General features: G+C 46.9%; 1 protein-coding gene across 2 annotated transcripts in view; it reads right to left on the reverse strand.

Moving 5' to 3' along the window:
• Nucleotides 1–12090: 12090 nt before the first annotated feature.
• Nucleotides 12091–20266, reverse strand: part of KANK4 (KN motif and ankyrin repeat domains 4) — a 59787-nt gene continuing 51611 nt past the window's right edge. For both annotated transcript variants that reach the window (XM_087820484.1, XM_087820483.1), the window contains exons 10-11: nt 18631–18831; nt 12091–13256 (exon numbers count right to left, since the gene is read on the reverse strand). In XM_087820484.1, the coding sequence (XP_087676610.1) occupies nt 13152–13256; nt 18631–18831 (306 nt within the window). In that variant the 3' untranslated portion in view covers nt 12091–13151. The remainder of the gene's footprint in view (nt 13257–18630; nt 18832–20266) is intronic.

Raw genomic sequence — 20266 nt, forward strand, 5'->3', positions numbered from 1 at the left:
TTTTAAAAATTGCATTTGCTCAAGAGGCAGCCAAAACAAGTTTAAAAATTAAGACAGCAAAGATTTTTGAAGAAATTCTAACTGGTTTCTCCTTTCCCTCATTATATACTTCCATACCCAGCCTCCCTGGACTGGCAGCTCTGTGCCTACTGTGCTCTCTTTCCTCTGCCTGTAACCTTGACCCCATGTCACCTGGAAATTCCTTCCCTATAGCAGTTAGCTCGGCCTCCTCCAGGAGGCTGCCTCTGGTACCTAAGGTTAGGTTAGTGCCCAAGACTACAGCCCTTTTCACCCTTTAAGCCCCATGCTGGAGGGAGGTCCTCAGTAATTGAAGGGCCACATTGGCAAGAACTGGAAGGTTGAAAGCCCCTTACACACAGCAGGGAACTTGGCTTGAGTTTCTCAAATCCTGTCTGAGGTCAGGATTAGCCCCAATCTGGCATTTTGCTGAAATGGCAGGTGAAAGTCAGTTGGCCCCACCAAAGGCCTGCCAGCCAAATGGGCTGTGACAGTGACAAGCTATCAAATTCCTAGACAAGCACATACAAAGTAGATTCTGAAAATGGAAAGCCCACACTCATGTCCACACTCCTAATCTGACTTTTCCAATTTCCACACGAAAACTAAATATATGTGGTGTTTTGGGGAGTTCCCTGTTTTCTTGGGCAATGACTTTGTCCCTGACCAGTGAGACTGTTTCTGCACCTCTCCCCTACCTTCCTGCTTAGCCTGGATTCCATCTCAAGGAGCCAGAGCAAGAAACTAAAATCAGATGAGCTGCAAGTAAAGTGTCACAACAGAGAGCCTGTTGTGCTTCCTGGGCGCCTGAGCGGCAGTTGTAGGGGAGGACACTGGTAGCCTTTCCCGAACTTGCCACGTGTCAGGGAAACCGGCAGGCCTGGCCGGGGTGAATGCTGATGACCCCTGGAAAGGTCAAGCTGGCCCAGCAGGACAGTCATATCAGGGGGTGCTGCACATCCTGGGCTTGAATAAAAGCAGTGAGACTATTTTCCAGCAGAAAGAACCCAGTCTGGTACAACTGAAGTGGAGGAGGGCTTCGCCTGGCTGTAGGTTATAAGGAATTAGAAAGCACTTTGGCGCAATGGCTTGGGCTCACCTTGCACAACTGGTTCGTTGTGCCATCCTGGGAGCAGAGCTGTGGATAATACCCCCCAAGTCAGAGGATCAAACACCTCTTTCTTGATTTTGAAAGGCAGACTTAGCTTCTTGTCAAAAGGTTTATGATGGCGTGCTTTTCTAGAACATTAAAATAAATTGATATCTTCCCAGTTCCTGGTACTCAGAAATATGTATCCAAGTCAAATACGCTCATATATACAAATTATTCTGCACACTGAGTTGTGTTTGGATTTACATATAAAATGTAAGGGATGGCTATTGAGTTGAAAATTTAAAACAATAAAAAAATCCAGAAGCAAGTCACCATGGAAAAGACGCTGGGCAGCCTTGAGGGAAGGGGAGACAAACCTTTTTCTGTCCCCATTAAGGCTGCCGCTCCTTTCTATGCTAAGCTCTGGATGGAGCTGGCAGGGTGGCCTAAGGAAATGAGAATCTCCTCAACCCCTTCTATTAGAAATTCCTATTTAGGCAATGCTGCTGGAGTAGACTATGGCGCCTTGATATCCAAGGATCCCAAAGGGGAAACGGCATCAAGTGGGCAGGAGGAGTTGAGGCTGGGACCACGGGGACCTCAGCTAGGAGATTGTTTGGGGAGAACAGATTCTGGCAGAGCAAGTGGCCAAGGCTGGAAAGCTTATTGGCTCGAGTCCCACTGGTAAAGCGTCATTTCCTAGTTAGACTTAATGGTGCTGTTCTTTCTTTATTCTAATATCTGAAGAGTATTTATTATAGTTTCTTTTTTAGATTGTTATAATAACTTTACTTCTTCAGGAATGAGTTGTCCCATTTAAGTATGTAGATTGTACTTTTGGATAGCACTGAACTTCCTTACAGGTATTATAATTCTTGCTCAAGGGATTTCTCCTCCAGTGACTTGACTTGTGGAGGTCTTCATTTGGGGCAACTCCACTTGGTTGCTTCTGCTCATGTTCTGTTTTGGGTTTCCTGATTCTAGATAATTTTTTATGTTAGTGGATTGGTTTGGATTTTGCCACTCTGAGAATGCAGGTCCCACAAGTATGTGGTATAGACTTAGGATTCCAATGTCATGGTTCCAGTCTGGGGGTGGGCAGGGAGGCTAAGTCTATCTTCTAGTTAGGAACTTGGGCTAGTGGAAGGATATTCGAATCTCCATGTGTGGACAGCAGCTTGATCCTGGCTCTAACTCCACTCCTCATTAAATGCCAAGCCCATGGGCATTTGAACCCCAGCCCCTACATCCTGTATCTGTCCCTGGTCCTTCCATGGGCTGTGCAACCACAGCTACTGCTCTATATATTCTGACAGCCATGAAGTCCTTTCTTCTTGCCTTTGAGACATGTATTTTTAGATACTTATTTTTTCAAACTATAAGAGAAAGTTTATTTAGAAACTCACAGAAGAAATGGGCTCAGGAAACAAGTTGCAGAGGCAAAGGGCTAGAAGTTATTTTTTAGTAAAATATTGCTTTATAATATTAATTTCGTAAAGAATTTGTTTACTCACCTCTCATTTTTCTAGTAAGATTAGCAGTTTCTGGTTTATTTTGAAGATGTGCAATCATATGATCTGTAAATTATGACAGTTTTGCAATCTCTTCTCTGTTAATCACAAATTTTAATTCAGTCCTTGTCTGATTGCCTTGGCAGGAACTTCTAGAATGATATGCAATATTCAATAATAGTGGTACTATCAGGCCCTCTCTTATATCTGACTTTATCAAAAATGCTTCTTGTGTTTTAGCATTAAACTCATTCTGGCTTTGGTTTTGAGAAATGTTTTCATTAAGACAAGGGAATACCCCTACATTTTCATTTTATTAAGATGTTTATAAGGAATGGGTGTCAAAATTTTATTAAATGCATTTTCAACATTAATAAAAGCAATCACATGGCTTTTCTCTTTTGACTTATTTAAAATTAACTTGTATTACTAAATATCCAAATACAGGGTAGGGCAAAAGTAGGTTTATAGTTGTGAGTATACAAAACAGAATTTATTCTTGTATTGTTATTTATTAATTATTGTATTATTTTCCATAGGAACAACTATAAACCTATTTTTGCCCCACCTCTATGGAACCATTCTTGGTTCCTGAAATAAACCTCAGCTGATCAATTTTACTTGGATTTTCAAATGTATTAGATTTTAGTAATATACTAGTCACATGCCCATCTGTATTTCCTCTGTTTATGGGCACGTTTCCCTTTCTCTTAATTTCATGTTTCTGTGCTTTCTCCTTGATACTCATATTGTTCAGTGATCCAGCATTTCGATTTATAAATTCATTTTATTGTTTTCTTAATGGTTGATATCTGATTTTAAATGTATTGCTTCCCTTGTTCTACTTTCTTTGGGTTTATTATATTGCTTTTCTAACTTCTTGGAGTATTCATGTGTGTGTGTTCTGTAATGGCCCGTAATAGAACTAGATTTTTCTCTGCGGTAGTGAATATGCTCCATCTGTTGACCTAATAGGGTATCACACCCACTGGAGATGGCCTTTTGGAATTTACTCACTTTCCAAGGCATTTTGATACCATAAACCCAAAGAAATAGATAAAAACCCTGAGTGAAAAACAAACAAAAGACCCTGGGTGAGATCTGAACATGCAGAAAATCTCACGATAGCAGAGAAAACATAAGCAAGTTGTCAGAGGTAGGAGGAGAATGGAGGTGTTGTCTAGCTGGAGGGTATGCCAGTGGATCTTAAATCCAAGGCTAGAGATCAGAGAATCTCTGTAGGCTGGGGGGAGCCCTTTATTGGTTTTTGTTTTTGGGTAGACGTCAGGAGCTCAGAAGGGTGTCAGGTGCAGTGGACAGGGCAGGACATCAGGTTCTCAAAACCAGGTGGGACGAATGGAGCTCCAGAGGGTCAGAGCAGAGGTGAAGGGGTGGAAGTGGTTTGGAAGAAAGTAATCATACAAGTCCTGAGGCTTCTAAGGGACAGGAAGGAAGGAAAGAAGAGGTGAGGATGACACCTTTTAAAGGAATTCAAACACAGGAGGCCGAAAGAGAGATCTGGAGGAGACCAGGGAGAGCTGAATCATAGTGTGGGGACAGAGCTGCACTGAGTACCGGGAGTCACCGGGGCAAAGCTGCACGTGGGTGGAGGAGCGAAAGAAAGGGGAGGGGAGGAAAATGTATGTGAAGACCCCTCTTTCTAGGGGCTCTCTCATTCCTAACACTAACTGAGTGTTACAGAGCACAATGGAAGCATTGGTGGGATGTAGGTTCTGGAATGAATTCACAATTAACAAATGAAATATTAGAGGATTGTTGTTATTGGCCAGATTTCACCTTACTGAGCTGGGTAGCACATATTCAGTGGAAATATTGACTGGTGCCTTCTTTGGGAGAACAGATTTTGTCAAAGAGAGCTCAACTAGATGGGGAAAAAACCAAAACAGGCAATGTTTCTTTCATTTTGGAGGTTTACTACAAATTTCCTTTAAACAGAACTCTCTCCTCAGGTATTGAAAATATTATTCAATTTAGAAAGATTGTGGATTTGCTGAGCCTTCCCATGAAATGATATGTTAAAAATGCCTTGCAGGCCCTCACTAAACTTCAGTAATCCCCCCACCTCCCACTCCCAATAGTTTCTAGGCAAATCAGGCCTGGTGTTCTGTCAGTTTAGAAATTAGATTAGATCATTTGGTCCGAGGCCAGATGCATCGGTATCTCTCACAACCAGAGGCTGTGTGCTCACCAGCACCTTTCCAACATGCATTCTGCCTGATACCTGCAACAGCGTCATTGCTTTGAAATTGCAGGGCAGGCCTCCTGCTTCCAAACTGCACACAGACCACTGGCAAAGGCTCACACAAGCATGGTGGACTCTGCGAGAAAGGGACAGCCCAGTGAGATCTTAGGCACCTGTTCTAGCCTGATAATATGTTTGGTCTCTGAGGCAGAGAGCTCCTAAAACCCTTGGAATTCCCCAAGTGACAAGTACAGTAAAGGTGTCTGTTGTGAGGTTAATGAAGTGACTTTTGGAAAACACCTAAGGATGGTGGTGCAGATTGCTAGTGGAACCAACCAGGTGATTAGAGGGCTGAAATGTTCAGTCATCCCCCCCTCCACCCACACCTCTGAAGAAGGGAAGGGGCTGGAGGTTGAGTTCAATTATTAATAGCCAATGATTTGGTCAATCATGCCTATGTCATGAAGCCTCCATAAAACCCCAAAATGACAGGGTTTGGAGAGTTTCTGGGTTGATAAACACCTGGAGGTTCAGGGAGAATGGAGCACCTGTCATGGGCATGGGGCCTCCACACCCTTCCCCCCTACCTGGCCCTGCACATCTCTTCCAACTGGCTATTCCTGAGTTACATCATTTTACAATAAACCAGTGAGTGATATGATAAATAAAGTGTTTCCCTGAGTTCTGTGAGCCACTCTAGCAAATAATCAAACCCAAGGAGGGGGTCCAGTTTATAGCCAGTCTGTCAGAAGCCCAAGTGACAACCCGGACTTGCAACTGATGTGTGAAGGGGGTGGGGGCAGTCTTATAGGAATGAGCCCATACTCTGTGGGATCTGATGCTATCTCTGGGTAGTGTCAGAACTGAGTTGAATGGTAGGACACCCAGCTGATGTTGGAGAATTGTTTGGATGTGGGGAAACAGCCCACCCCACCCCCCACTGGAATTGGTGTCGGAATCTCAGTGCCTCCACAGACCTGAGCTGACAGGGATGGAGCGCAGACCAGGGGTTGTCCTCTCTATGGGCAAGCAGGACAGAGATGGGAGCGAGCTTTGCTCTGTTCCTGCTTCTGGTCCAACAACTGAGAGTTGTGGGGGAGGGGCTCTAAAAACAGTTTCTTCCTAGTTTTCTTTTCTAGGGGGAAGAGTGGGAATTTCCTCACTTCTAAGACAACGTGAGGATTGGAGAATGCCCCCCCCCCCCCCCCCAGTCAACAACAGAATGTTTCATTGGCTTCAGAGCAAAGACCCAGGAGCTGTTTCCCTCATGGAGCATGGAAACAGGATGGGATACAGGATGTGGGTGGGGGAAGGCAGGATGGACCCCCTCAGACACAGGCTGGGCTCTATCTCTCAGGATGAGAGAGAGGTGGGAGAACTGATTTGGATCTGTAAGGAATTCCCTTCTGAGGGGGCAATTAAGGCAACGTGGGGTTCAGGCCATCTGTATCTTGAACAGAAGGCTGCTTTTTCCCCCAGGGATGCTGAACCCAGGGAGGTCCCAACCCCTTAGCTGCTCCAGTCCCAAACACTGCCTGTGTGTCTCCTCTGTGCTGGGGCCACCCAGCTGGGCTTGCAGGTCAGCCACTGACTTAATGCTGAGCCCCTGAAGCAGCTTTGTTCCCTCAGCAGTGCCCACCCTGCTGCCAAGCACCCCTTCATAGTCTAGGTCACTGCAAGGAAACAAGAAGAGCTCCAGATGTATGACAGGCAGTGGAGTGTGGTCACAGAGCCAGATCTCCTGGCTTGAAATCCCAGACGGCCGTTTACTAGCTGTGTGGCCTTGAATGAATTATTTGCCCTCTCTGTGCTTCAGTTTCTTCATATGTACAACAGGGATGATATTAACCTACCTCACTGGGGTATTGTGAGGAGTAAATTATGCCCTTAAGACTGATGCCTGAGTAGTTCTAAGTACTCAGTGAAGGCAAGATGCTGTTTTTATGGAAGCAGGTCTAGGGCAAAGGGTCAAGTGGCCAGGGTGAAGGGGAGTGCACCACACTGAGCTCCGTGATAGAGGCCAAGCACTACATGGATACCTTGTCTGATTTACCACGTACAAGAACAGAAGAAAGGAACTGTTATGCCCCAGTTTACAGATCAAGAGCCTGAGTGGCCACATGGTCCAGCTGGGATTCAACACCTGAGGTAGAAGATTCCAGACACCATGCCCTCGGCTGCCTGGCACTGTGCTACACAACTCGGAGAAGAGGGTGGGGAAAGCAAGCAAGCAGGGCAGCTGTGGCATTGAAGGGTGGGCATCAGGGAAGGAACGCGGTTGCTCTGAGGAAGCCAAGAAGTCTGCTTCAGCCTTTTTGGCTGAAGCGTCACTTTGCTCCTCGGTTTACAAGGCTGAACCAGCCACTGGCGGCTTCTGAGATCTACACATCACAACCCAGACAGACACTCAGAAGGACACTGAATCTCTCTTATTCTAAGTCCCAGCTCCAAAATTCCCGGGAGAGGGTCTGATGGCCCAGGCCCAAGGGTCTCTCCTTCGATGGCCAGGGACCAAGTTTTCTCAGAGGAATGTGGCAGCTTCTGTTGAAGTCATGTAAATGGTGGAGGGACTGAGAAGGGGAGAGGGCCGGGGAAGGAAGACCTGGCAGACAGTCCACAGGAGTCTGCTCGATAGGTTTATTCTTCTCTCTCCGTCTTTTCTCTCCTCATGGCTGCTCCTAGTTCATACTCTCAACCTGCCTTCACTTGTACATATGCAAACTCTATCTCTTTTTTCCATGCCTCGCTCCATCTCATGACTTCTCACTCTAACCCTAACCCACCGCTACTGCCTGAAACTCTGCGTGTTTCCTGATTCAAATTTCTCAGCTAATTGAAATGGTTTAAAATGCCCACATTTCCGCACCAAGCCAGTTCATAGGCATGTCTCACTGAAGGACTGGCTTCAGAGCCTGTGCTTAGGAATCTTCTAGGACAACACAAGGCTGCACCCTTTGCAGGGCTGAGGGCTGGGTGATTCCACTGTGGGCATTGAACAAGGGCTGGTACTGTGAGGAGATATGAGGATGCCCTTTCTGAAAACCTGCCCGAACTCAACTCACTAACCATAGCATTAGCTCCTTGAGACTGCCATGGGGCACTGAGTGCTTGTCCAACCCCCACTGCCACAGAGTTCCAAATGTACATGGCTTAAATAAATTAGAAGGTTATTTCTTAATTATGTATCCAATGGGAATAAGTAGTCCTGAGCAGATTTGGTGCGTTAAAGGTGTTGGGGCCTAAGCTTTTTCTGACTTGCTGTTTATTGTATGATTCCTAGGGTATTGGCCACATCTTCATGGATCAAGATGGATTGTTACCACATTCCAGCCAGTGGGAAGGGGGAAAGCACTTCCCTTTCTTTGCACACAGCAGTCAGAGTTTGCATACGTCACTTCACTCACATCTCATTAGCCAGGACTTAGTTACATGGCTACATCAAGCTGCAGGGCGGCTGGGAGATGGTGTCTCTATTCTGGGTGGCCATGTGTCCAGCTAAAAGTTAATGATTCTATTACTAAGGAGAAAGGGAAGAGTCGATATTGGGGACAATGGCATTACCATTTTCCTGTCACTTATTTTGATCCTATCCACCATCCGGTGTGTCATTATATCCTGGCACATCCCCATAGGGCCCTCTCCTTCTCCCCCACAGATGCCATCGTCGACTCTGCCCTTACTGCCCTATACCCAGTGTCTCGGGACAACCTCCTAACCGATCCCCTCTCCTCCAGTCTCTCTCTCTCTTCAGCCTCCCTCCGTGAACATTCTAAAGGGCAAATCTGATTTGGCTCCATTGTTTAGGAATTCTTCAATGGCTCCCCACTGTCCACAGCAGTGAGATTTAACTGCAGATTTCTGAATTCCTGAAATTACATGTAGATTTTGCGGATTTATGTGCATTTTTCTAAAGAGAGCTTCATGTTCTCAAAGAGGTCTCTGATTCCCCCTCAAGTTATAGGCTTAAATCCAAATTCCTAATCTCAGCCTACAAGTGTATCTACTGACCTTCCTCTTCAATCTACTCTTCAGTCACTGCCCCCATTCCACCTAAACTGGTCATTGTGAATTTCTCTCCATTGCTCAGACAGCCATGGTCTTTCACACTTCACAGCTTTACACCTGCTATTCTACCTAGAACACCCTGGCCAACTCCTTCCTTCACTTCCTATGGCTTAGCTCAAAAGCCACCTCCTCTGTGAGGCTTCCCTGACTCCCTCTGGCCCAGGACATCTCCACAGCGCTCTTCTGACCCCCATCACTCATCCTGTTCAAGGTCGTCGTCAGCCTGCCTCTGTCTCTTCCACCAAACCATTAACTCTAGAGTCCAGGACCCAGGATAGTACACAGATGTTTGCTGAATAAATGACACGCATCCCCACTCCCTCCAATGGAGCACTCTTTCTAAAATGTAATTCTGAGTGTTGCTTCCTGTGTTCTTATTTCCTTCAAATCCATACTTGGTACAGTGGCTTTCTCTTTGGCCTCATCTTGCAACATTGTCTTTCTTCCTTCCCTCCTCCCCTCCTTCCCTCCCTCCCCTCCCCTCCCCTCCCCTCCCCTCCCCTCCCCTCCCCTCCCCTCCCCTCCCCTCCCCTCCCCTCCCCTCCCCTCCCCTCCCCTCCTCTCCCCCTCCCCCCTCTCCCCCTCCCCCCTCCCTCCCTCCCTCCCTCCCTTCCTTCCTTCCTTCCTTATTCCAGAACACTGAAGTTCTTTTAATGCCCAAATCAGTGTTCTCCCTTGTCTAGAGGTTTTATGCATGCTACTTCCTCTGCTCCTCTTTGCCTGGCTAATGCCTATTCATCTTTCAGATAGCTTTAAATATTTCTCTAGAGCCCTCCTGGACCCCCTCCCACCCTCAGACTTGGCTGAGAGTCCCACCTATGTGTCCCCATGCTCCTTGTCCTTTCTCAGTCACGACACGCATCATGTTATTCTATGATGACTTGTCTTCCTTCCTTGTTAAATTGTAAGTTCTGTGTCTACCTTGCCTATCATATGTCCTCAGCCTCAAACACAGCACTTAGAAGGGAGTACTGCGTTAAATGAGGGCTAGATGAATTTCTCCATGATAAATCTGGTTTTTAATAGCTTTCCATTGCCTTTAGAACAAAGCCTTAGAACTTTAGGGTACTTTATGATCTGGTTTCCATGTTTTATCAGTCTTATCCCTTCCAAATCTACCCTTTTATCTCAGCATCTCACTCAAACTCTCTGTGACAGTCTTACTAAACTGAATGAAAGCCCCCAAATGTCTGCTCTTCCAAAGTTCATCCTTGGCTGCATTGGGTTCTCTGCCTGGCACACTCTCATCTCACCTCACCTTACCTCTTACTCTTCCTTTTCTGGGTGACATCCACTAATCTTTGTTTTCAGTTCAGATACCTCCTCTTTCAGGAAGCCTCCCTTGATTTCCTCAGATTAGTTCTGGTGCCTGTTATTGACTCTCCTGTAGTATCCTGGGCTTCCTTCTCACCATTCTGTTTTCCCAAGTAGATGATGAGGTGACAGTCTGAACTGTGTCACTATGATAACTCTCATGCAAGCCCAGGGACTGCACTTAGTGAGCACTCCAGAAATATTTGTGGAATAAACTATGTTGCCTGGTCTTATTCCTTACTATTGGCACATATGTCCTGCCTTCCAAAGGAAGATCATACACTCTATGAAGGCAGTGAGGGGGCTGAAAGACCCATGAGTCTCTCCCTAGGCCTAAGCTTAATACCTGGCCCCAGTAAGCTGATATATGTTGCTTGGAGGCTGTGCTGTCAGGCACTTGAGAAATGTGTTCATCAGTGGAGCCTTGGCTTATGGTCCTAGAGAGCCTGGGTTCGGGGTCATGGTGACCTTAGACACTGTTTTTGCAGAGGAGGTCTAGGCTGCTTTCTAAAAGCCAGTGCTGGGAACAGTGTTAGGCACCTGGCTGCTTTTAACAGATATTGTTGAATGAATTCTAGAGCCAAGGGAAGCTGGCTGTGTTGGTTCATCTCACCATGTTCTGAGCTCAGACATTCCAGTGGAATGGGATGGTTGTAAGGGATGAGACCATGTGTTCACGTTCCAAACTCAGGATTAAAAAGATGTTAAAAATCTCAGGAAGGATGGACAAGTCTTTCTGATAATGACTCAATGGTTTCAGACTCTAGAAAAACCAGTTTGCCTTCTCTGGTAAATAAGCTCTTTTTAATAGCTGGACCCAAATGAGACTTTTAAAATATGTGACCAAATCAGAGTTGCCACCCTAATGTGAGATGCAGACATAGACCCTCAATTGGCAGAACCACAATTGCAAACAAGACTCATACTGCAAATTCCCAAGAACCGAGAGTAGAGAAATGCAAAGAAACTTTGAGACCAAAGATTCAGGGGCAGCATTTTAATATACAAACAGTCAAAGGCCAGAACCCTGCTACTCCAAGTGTGGTGTGGCCCAGCAGCATCGGCATCCCCTGGGAACTGGTTAGAAATGCAAAATCTCAGGCCCCCTCCCCTCCCAGACCCACTACATTCTAACAAGATCTCCAGGTGATCTGAACGCACATCAAAGTTTGAGAAGTACTGGAGTAGAATATTTATTAATGTAAGGTTTGTTTAGCTCTTAAAATGTGCTTTGAGGTCAAAATAAGCCCATTTAAAGCATTTTTGGCTTATTATTTCGCCATTCTCTCCACCTCTGAGCAACACCATCCTATGCCAGTGCTCTGCTCTGAACTCTGAGCCTCTCTTTATGAATCCCAGGGAAAAATTTTGTCCTCAGTCTTCCTGGATTAAAAGTGGATTCCAAAACTTCCATTAGCTGTGCCTTGCACAACACCCCCAGGAGGTAGGTTGTATAATTTCTGTTTTAAAGATGATGAAACTGGGGCCCAAGGAGGTTTTGTGACTCACACAAGGGGCACCAAGCAAATTGGCATCTCAGTCTAAATGAGAACTCAAGCTTTCGTGTTTTTAAAGTGAGTCCTATTGAACTATATCTTTCTTTTTTATATAAGGTGATTTTGTGCATAAGAGACTTTAAGAAAGAACAACTCTGTAGATAACCCTGTGTGAGCTACTGCATATGGGCCCTGGGATTATGGAAGTTTAAGAAAGAACTGTTCAGCCTGGCCTGTGTGGCTCAGTGGACTGAGTGTCGTCCCATGCACCAAGGGGTCACAGGTCTGACTCCCGGTCACGGTACATGCCTGGGTTTCGGGCTTGATCCTCAGTAGGAGGCAGCTGATTGATGTTTCTGTCTCTCTCTCCCTCTCCCGCTTTCTCTTTCTCTAAAAAAGAAAATTTTAAAAATCAATAAAAATATTTTTTAAAAAAGAAAGAATTGTTCAGTGGAGAGAGACGTCAGCCTAGGGTGGGCCCTGCCCTGCCTGGCTCCCACACTCCTGCTGCAGCCCAGGCTGGAAGGTTCTGCAGTCTGGGACCTCAGAAACCTCAGAGCTTCATGGGGCTCCTAATTCGCTCATCAGGGCTATAAGGGGAAAGGAGCTGGGTTTACCATACGGCCATGGATACAGCTGGGGAGGACATGTGGTAGCTCCTGGATGACAATAACCCATCCCCAGGAGGATCCTCAGTCCAATGCACTTGTTTCTTTCAGAAGAGCTGGTGTAATGGACTCTGCCTGACTGCACATGGTGTGCTTCACTGGACTGGATTTCTGATTAATTCCAATTTCCTTGGAGCAAACTGGAGCCACTCGATGACTCACAAATGGTCAAGATTGCATATCTGGCACCGATGCCAGCGTGCTTCTTTCTACCTTGCCTGAATTTAAGATTTCTCTCCACCCCAACTGAGCAAAGGCTCCAAACGGAGTCTGTTCAGTTTCTCCTGTCTGTGAGGGTCTCCTATGGAACGATGCTGGGACGACCGCTTAAATCTCCCCCATCCTCTCTAGACATGCATATTCAAGGGGACATATTCATATATAGTGGATCAAAAACCAAAGAGATGGTGCACTTTAAAATTCCATGTAAAAGGCATTGTTTTTCTAATGTACTCCTGCCCGCTGGCTCGCTAAGCGGTGCTACAAAGGGTACAGAGTCTTCACGAGGAATTCCAGGCTGGAGACGGCTGGGACTTCAGATGACACCAGTGCGCCAGGCACCCTGCACCCTGCTCCGCAGCCTGAGTTGGGGGTTTGACCTAAGGCAAAACTACAAAGCGTCCTAATGAGCAGAATGATACAACAGGAATGTATGTGCATATCTGACATAGCTTCTTCTCTTGAGGGGCTGCCCCCTGGCTGTGACCCATGCCCTCTCCAAGGGCGAGGGAGGAGTCCACTGAAGGGGCCTTTTGTTCCCGGCTGCCGGCTCTTCCACAGCCCCTAGGGCCCCAGGGACCTGCCCTGCTCTGTGTGGGCCTGCAGAAGCTCGGCAATTTCCACATGGGCGGGCGATTTCAGAACGATGGACAAAGCTGTTCGGCCAGCCTACGGGGAGAAAGGAGAAACACATTTTATCCTGCCTGCCGCCCATCCCGGAAAGGAAGCGTGAGTTGGGAGCAGGGAGCATGCATGGGGCATAAAGTCTATTCCAAGGATCCAGAGACCCTTGGACAGGAGGAGACTCGAATGGCACGAGAGTCATGAGAAACGGGCAGCCTTCCACGGAAACAACATTCACTCCTGGGAAATTCATGTCAATGGAAATAAAGTGTCACTTGGTTTTTAAATACACTTTTTTAAAAATTGGAAAACAGAAGAAAGAAAAGAAAATAACTCTTCCGATATTCCATTACACAGAACTAAATGAAAGTTAGCATTTTGGTATATCTCCCTCTAGTCTTTTCTCCTGTCCAAATCTGTTATAGGTTTTTTGATAGAGGAGTGATAGTGTATATCAATTTTAAATGCTGCTTGTATTTTGAACCTAGCATGGTATGCTATAGGGTTTCCCCCATTCTCACACAGTCATCAGAACATAAAACTTTTCTTATTGGTTACATAATATTCCATAATTTAAGGAACTATTTCCCTTCCATTGGAGACTTAGGTGGTTTCCAAGTCTTCAGCATCATAAACTTAGTGCCAAAAGCATTTTCTCATTTCTAATTATTTTCTAAGGACCAGCTCTTAGAGGTGGGCTCACAGTATGGAAGAAGGTGTACATTTTTAGTTCCTGATACACAGCACCCTAGTGCTTTTTCCACTGTTTCGGAGATGTGGAAAGCTGCCAGGGACGCTGTCTAAAGAACCTGTATTCAGCGGGCTTTTGCAGGCAGCACCAGCCAGCAAGACAAGGGGAAAGGCCAACGTGACCCAAAGGACACCGTCTGCAAGAACAGCCAGTTTCATTAATGGGCTCCACCACGTACCCAGAATTCTGAAATCTAGATGTCTCTGAAAACCACTATTTTGGTAACTCGTTTGCAGGCAAAACCTGAGGCTAACTCTGATCCTTATTTAGCACCAACAGTGTGAATAATTTTACATTTTGTCGCCTAATTATTAAGGAGTTTGATACGTGGCCGGGGGTGGGGCCCAAGATTGTTGGTTGATTGTTTTCCACTCTACTGTATATTGGGGCAACTTCTTCCTAAAATGTCAAAAATCCACAGAAGGTGGGAAGTGTTCACACTCAGCTTCAAACTCTTCAGCCTTTCCTCTGGGCGCCAGGATGGGGTCCAGCTGTCCTCGGGGCTCCACACATGTAAATAACTATAAAGCACAGCAAAAGTCCAAATGTGCCAGAAGGGAAGAGGGAGCTCAGAGGAGAGGGTGAGGCTGTGTGTGCGCAGAGGGCATCAGGATCCTGAAGGGCGGCCTATGGGCCTCATAAAACATGAGGTCTCTCCCTGCGAAGGCCTGACTCCTTGTAGCTTCCTTTTGCCACCCTTTATAAGTGGTATTTGTGGGCTTCTTTGATAAGCCTCAGTCTCCATGAGGTCTGGCGCTGGGTCTGGCCTGTTCTTGGGTCCCAGAGTGAACGGCCTGGCCCCGTGCCTGCCCTCTGGTTGGCTCTCAGTACACACCGTAGAAAGAGGGGGTGCTGGGTGATAACAGAGGGCCACTGTATTCATTTCAACGTGATGAAGATCCTGGGCAACTGAGATCCTAATGAATTTTTTTAGATTGCACAAGTCAGGAACAAAGCAAAGATTTTAAGCAGAAGTGTCTTGTAAAAGCCCCACAAGACAGGGGCCGGGTTTATTTAAGCTTGCCCCCTGGCAGACTGGACATCATTGCTATGCTTGTCCATCCTGAGTCTCTGTGTAACCTCGGAGATGGTGTGATTGCTGCTATTATGGGAAAGATAATAAGGCCTGTCCCAAAGGACCTTTGAACAGGGCCCATCTGGAGATGACAGCCTGCATCTGTGGATTCCTCAAATGGAGAGTGGGGGACCCCATTCAGCTCTGAAAGTGTGGCTGAGAGGCCACCTGGTGAGAATGTGTCTCTCAAATGCCTCTGCCAGAGCCCTGGGAACAAGCCCATGTGGTGCTCCAGTGGGAGCCATGTGTGGTGAGCCCCTGCTCAGCAACACTGCAGGCCTGGAGACATGGGGACTCAGGAAGCCAGCCCACCTGTGTGTGTGTGTGTGCATGTGCAAGTGCGCATGGTGGTGGGGTTGCCTTTCAACATGAAAAGAATCTGCTATGTGTCAGGCACAGATGAACAAGGCAGAGTCTCTGCCTTCAAGAAGCTTTCAGCCTGATGGGTGTTTCAGAGGAGCTGCCAATACAAAGCCCTTCAGAGGCTGAGCCTCTGGGGCCTGTGGCTCAGTCCTCACCACCACCTCCCTGTTCTCATCTCTCTTGAAGCCCCCAGAGGCTGGGGGTTGATTTCTTGAATTACCTTCTAAGTCTCAGGAACATGCCTTGCTGACTGTTCTGGGAGATCTGCATTTATATTGACTAATAACTGTTGGTAAGATGAGAGAAACCAATCAGGACATTAATTCTCTCAGGTTTCCTAGGGAATTCCCTAGGAAATAATCCCTGTACCCAAGCTCCAAAGGAAAGATGAACATTGAAACGATATGGTGACCAGGATAAGGGCTGAAAACTGCCCTTCAATTTTGCTTGAGGCACAGGGCTTGGTGCTTAGTAGGGCCCCAGTCAGCAGTCCCCACCCGCCACTGAAATTCTCACCCAAGTCACCCTGGGGAACTCTGGGTGTGAATCTTGGGCCATGGGTGGGGTCTAGGACACCCTGTGGAGCTGCTGCCCTCAATGCCTGGCCACCCCTGTGCTCGCGGGCCTCTCTAACCCTCTCCACCTTCCGCTGTGACAGGCTTCCACAGCCATCTCCTATTTAGCTGTTCAGTTTCTCCCTTCTAGGCTGCGAACTCTGCCCTGAACTGCAGCTGGCTTGGTCCTCAACCCCGCCTGGCTCCTCTGGATGTAGCACTTGACTGAGATGGTTGTCTAATCCCACCTGGATTTTAGCACTTGCCTATACCAGGGGCTCTCAACTGTGGCACTATTGACATGTTGGGCCAGATCATTTGTAATTCTTCATTGTTCCTGTGCATTGTAGGATGTTTAGCAGCATTTCTGGCCTCTAACAACTATATGCCAAGAACACCCCCACCCTCACTTGTGACAAAAATGAAATTGCCAAATCTCCTTAGAGGGCAAAATCACCCTGGAATGAGAGCCACCAGACTAAACCAAGTATGTAAACCACTTGGCTCCTCCCAGGCCAGTCTCCCTTTGATGGGCTCCCCTGCCTAACTCCAGACCTTCATGCTCCCTGTTCCCCCCAGACTCTGCCTGTAAATGCTGAGGACCCTACTCAGTGATGTAGTTAGTAGCTGTTTCATTCCAGTTCTCACTGTTCACCTGTTTATAAAAATTACAGTTACCATCAACTGAGTACCTCCCAGATGTAGGATGCCGGCGTTACAAACATTTCCATATTTAGGTCTATTACCATCTGCACTTACAGACAAGCATACAGAGGCTCCGAGTGGTTAGGTGAATGGGCCAAAAGCACAGTCACTGAACCCAGTTTCAAACCCATGAGTGTTTAAAATCCGCACTTCTAACAATCACTGGAGTTGACTGAAGTACAACAGAGCCCTCCCACCGTGACCTTCCGCTACCTCCTGAAAGCAGCCGCAGCCTTACCTCTCTCTTATCTGTGACAGATCCCCAGAGGTATCCACGAGACGCTCTCAGTCACTGCTCGATTATCCCAGCTAAGCAGGGACTTCCAAAGCTCAGGCCCCAGTCTCACAGGCCTGCCTCCTGGGGCAATGGGAGGGTCATTCTTAAGAGGACCCTGGGCCTACTCTAGATTAATGAGCTGCCTCCTTCTCCCCCAGGGCGACCCTGCAGGGAGCTCATTAACGTGATCCTACGTCTGACTATGTAATGTTTGAAACAGGAGATTCTTATTTCCAGCAGCCCACCACTGTTCCCACATGCATTTCAAGAGGGTCTGTGCTCTCTAATTATCTCAGAAATAGCTTCAGGGCAGAGCTGGGGTTCCTGGAACCTGCAGACACTGAACTGGAGTGCCTGCTTCCTAGTGTGTGATACCAGGCACCTAGCAGCTTGACCCACTGATGGAACAAAAAGGGTAGTTAAGACGTGGCCCAGTAGGAGGCGCTGTCCCTGGAAAGGAAGGCAACTCTCTTCCCCTCTCCAGGCCTTTATTCTTTTGAACTGCTGCTGTTAGGAAAGTATAGAGAAGTTTGTTTAAAGCATTAAATTATAGTGCCACCATTAAGGACACTAATGTCAGACCTGGGCTTGAAACCCTGCTCCGGGAATCAGCAACTTGTGGCTCTAAGATAGTTATATAAACTCTCTCGGCCTCTGTTTTCTTATCAGTAAAAAAAATGGGGATTGCAGTATCTACCTCACTGGATTATTGAGAATTAGTGAGGTAATGCATGGAAAGAGTTCAGCTCCTGTGAGTACTCTAGAAATATTACCTGCTACAAATACCAGTCACAGGATCGCATCCCAAAGATTTACCTCTGAAGTTTAGGGGTTCGTTCATTCAACAGTTAATTCATTGACCTGATATGTGGCAGACACTCTACTAGGTGCTGAGGATTCAGCAGGGAACCAGAAATGTAGTCCCTGCAATGTGACAACAATGAGGATGATGCAGCGATTAGGAATGTGGGTTGAAGAATTTGATGGAGATGGGTTCCACTTGCTATGTGTTCTTGGGTATGTTGCTTAACCACTCGGTCCCTCCATTTTCTTGTGAGCAAACAAGTGGCATTAACTGAGTCAACCTAACAAGGTAGTTGTGGGATTTAAATAAGATGGCCCATGCTAAATGCTTAGTATAGTATCTGTCAGAGAGAAAGCACTTGGTACATGTGAACTGTTATCATTGCCACTATCATCATCTTCATTATCACGATCATCACCATCGCCTTACAAGGAAGTTTATTTAAGAAGCATGTGTCTGCAGTTGCAACCTCAAGCAGGTTGGCTTGATGAGATGGGTTATTCTGTAAGGTGGGTCACTGTTAGAGAGTGGACATGATTTACACTTGGTTCCTTCCTCCAGCCTGTCGGGAGCCCCCATGAACAGCAGAGGCTCTCCATCCAAGCTGCTGCCTTAAAGCCCACATGCTGTCATTGTCATGACCAGATGAGGTTCAGGGCCAAGGCCAGGTTTGGGCACATTTCCTCATGAAGGTTGTGAAAGGCTAGGGTTTGGGGCTTCCCAGATCCAAGGCTTCCAGCATTTACCATGGATCACTTCATTTAAATCCCACAACAGGTCAGTTCTGAGGATGGGTCTGTTGCTGCCATATGGTTCCTTCAGTACTGAGGGCTGGCAGGGCAGTTTTCAGGAAGGGAAAGACCTGCTTGTCAATGCTTATGAGTCTCACCTTGTCTGTCAGGCTGCTGTCACAGGCCGGGTGTGCCAGGAGCAGCCGCACCATGTCGGCGTTGCCATGGTGACAGGCCAGCATGAGGGCCGACGATCCATCGTGGTCCTGCAGGTTGACATCTGCCTGGCAGCTCAGCAGCGCTTGGACCATGTCCTCCCTGTCGTGGCTGACTCCCAGCATCAGCGCCGTCTGGCCGCCCTGCCGCAGAGCCCAGGGGTGGGTGAGGCTGCCGCCGTCGGGGAGGGACTCCTCTCCCGCCTGGGCGTGCTCAGGGAGAACTTCTCCAGAAAACGGCCAACGGCCCGAGGCTTCTTCTGTCCTTGGTATGGGATACATCCTCCACGGGGCAAACTTCTACTCCCCTTCTAAGACACTAGTCAAATATTACATCTTCTCTAAAGCCCTCTACCAACTTCCAGGCATGGGATTCACAACACAGCACTTACCACTCAGTGCAACAACCTGTCAATCTCTTTCTTGTGGACTGGAGTTTTTGATGGCAGGGACTGTCTTTTTTTCTCTGTCTCCCCAGTGCCTACTACCTAGTATGTGCTGATACCTGTCGAGTGATGGAATAAAGGGTTGGATGCTTCAGTACCATGACTTCTTGCTGCCTGTCCCAGCCTGACTTCCTCCAGGAAGCCTTGGTCTGCTCTGAATGCCTCTGGGATTTTCAGTTTAATGACACCCAAAACCCTCTTGTCTCAAGATCTCAAATGGCCCTGTGGTAATCCATACCCATTGACAACTTTTCTTTCTCTTTCTTTCTTTCTTTCTTTCTTTCTTTCTTTCTTTCTTTCTTTCTTTCTTTCTTTCTTTCTTTCTTTCTTTCTTTCTTTCTTCCTTCCTTCCTTCCTTCCTTCCTTCCTTCCTTTCTCTCTCTCTCCCTCCCTCCCTCCCTCCCTCCCTCCCTCCCTCCCTCCCTCCCTCCCTCCCTCTCTCTCTCTTTCTTTCTGTATCTTTATTGATGTCAGAGAGAGAAAGGGAAAGAGAGAGAGAGACATAGGAACATCAATGATGAGAGAGTCATTGATTGGCTGCCTCCTTCACTCGCTCCACTGGGGATCGAGCCTGCAACCCGGGCATGTGCCCTGACCGGGAATCGAATCTCGATCTCCTGGATCCTAGGTCGATGCTCAACCGCTGAGCCATGTCAGCTGGGCTCCACTGACAATTTCTTACATCCCTGTGATCACTGGTGGAGGTAGCTCTGATTCTGCTGTATCCTAGTGTGTCACCCCACCACCTCACTTGTCTTTTCGAATCTTGGTTTCTTTTTTCTTAAAAATTAATATAATAATGATCTATCCTATGTACCTCACAGGGATTTTGTAGGAATCAAATGAGATAAAGGTTGTAAATATAATATTGTAAAGTAGTAATTCTTTTGATTACGAATTGGCCATCATTTCTCATAGATTTTTCTGTATCTACACAGTCCTCTCATAGGACTTGATCATATTTGCCCTCATGGTTCTCCTGGGTTCCAGGCAGACCTGGCTTGTCCCTCTGACTGAACATAAGGCTTTCTAAGTTTGCAAAAACTAGGCGAGGACTATGTTTTCTCTTCTTTCCGATCCCCCGTGGCTCTGAGCACAGTGTCTTACAAGTGAAAGTGCTCAGGACATGTTTG

This window comes from Miniopterus natalensis, chromosome 9 (genome assembly GCF_054644295.1).
Source record: "Miniopterus natalensis isolate mMinNat1 chromosome 9, mMinNat1.hap1, whole genome shotgun sequence".
Classification (NCBI taxonomy): domain Eukaryota; kingdom Metazoa; phylum Chordata; class Mammalia; order Chiroptera; family Miniopteridae; genus Miniopterus; species Miniopterus natalensis.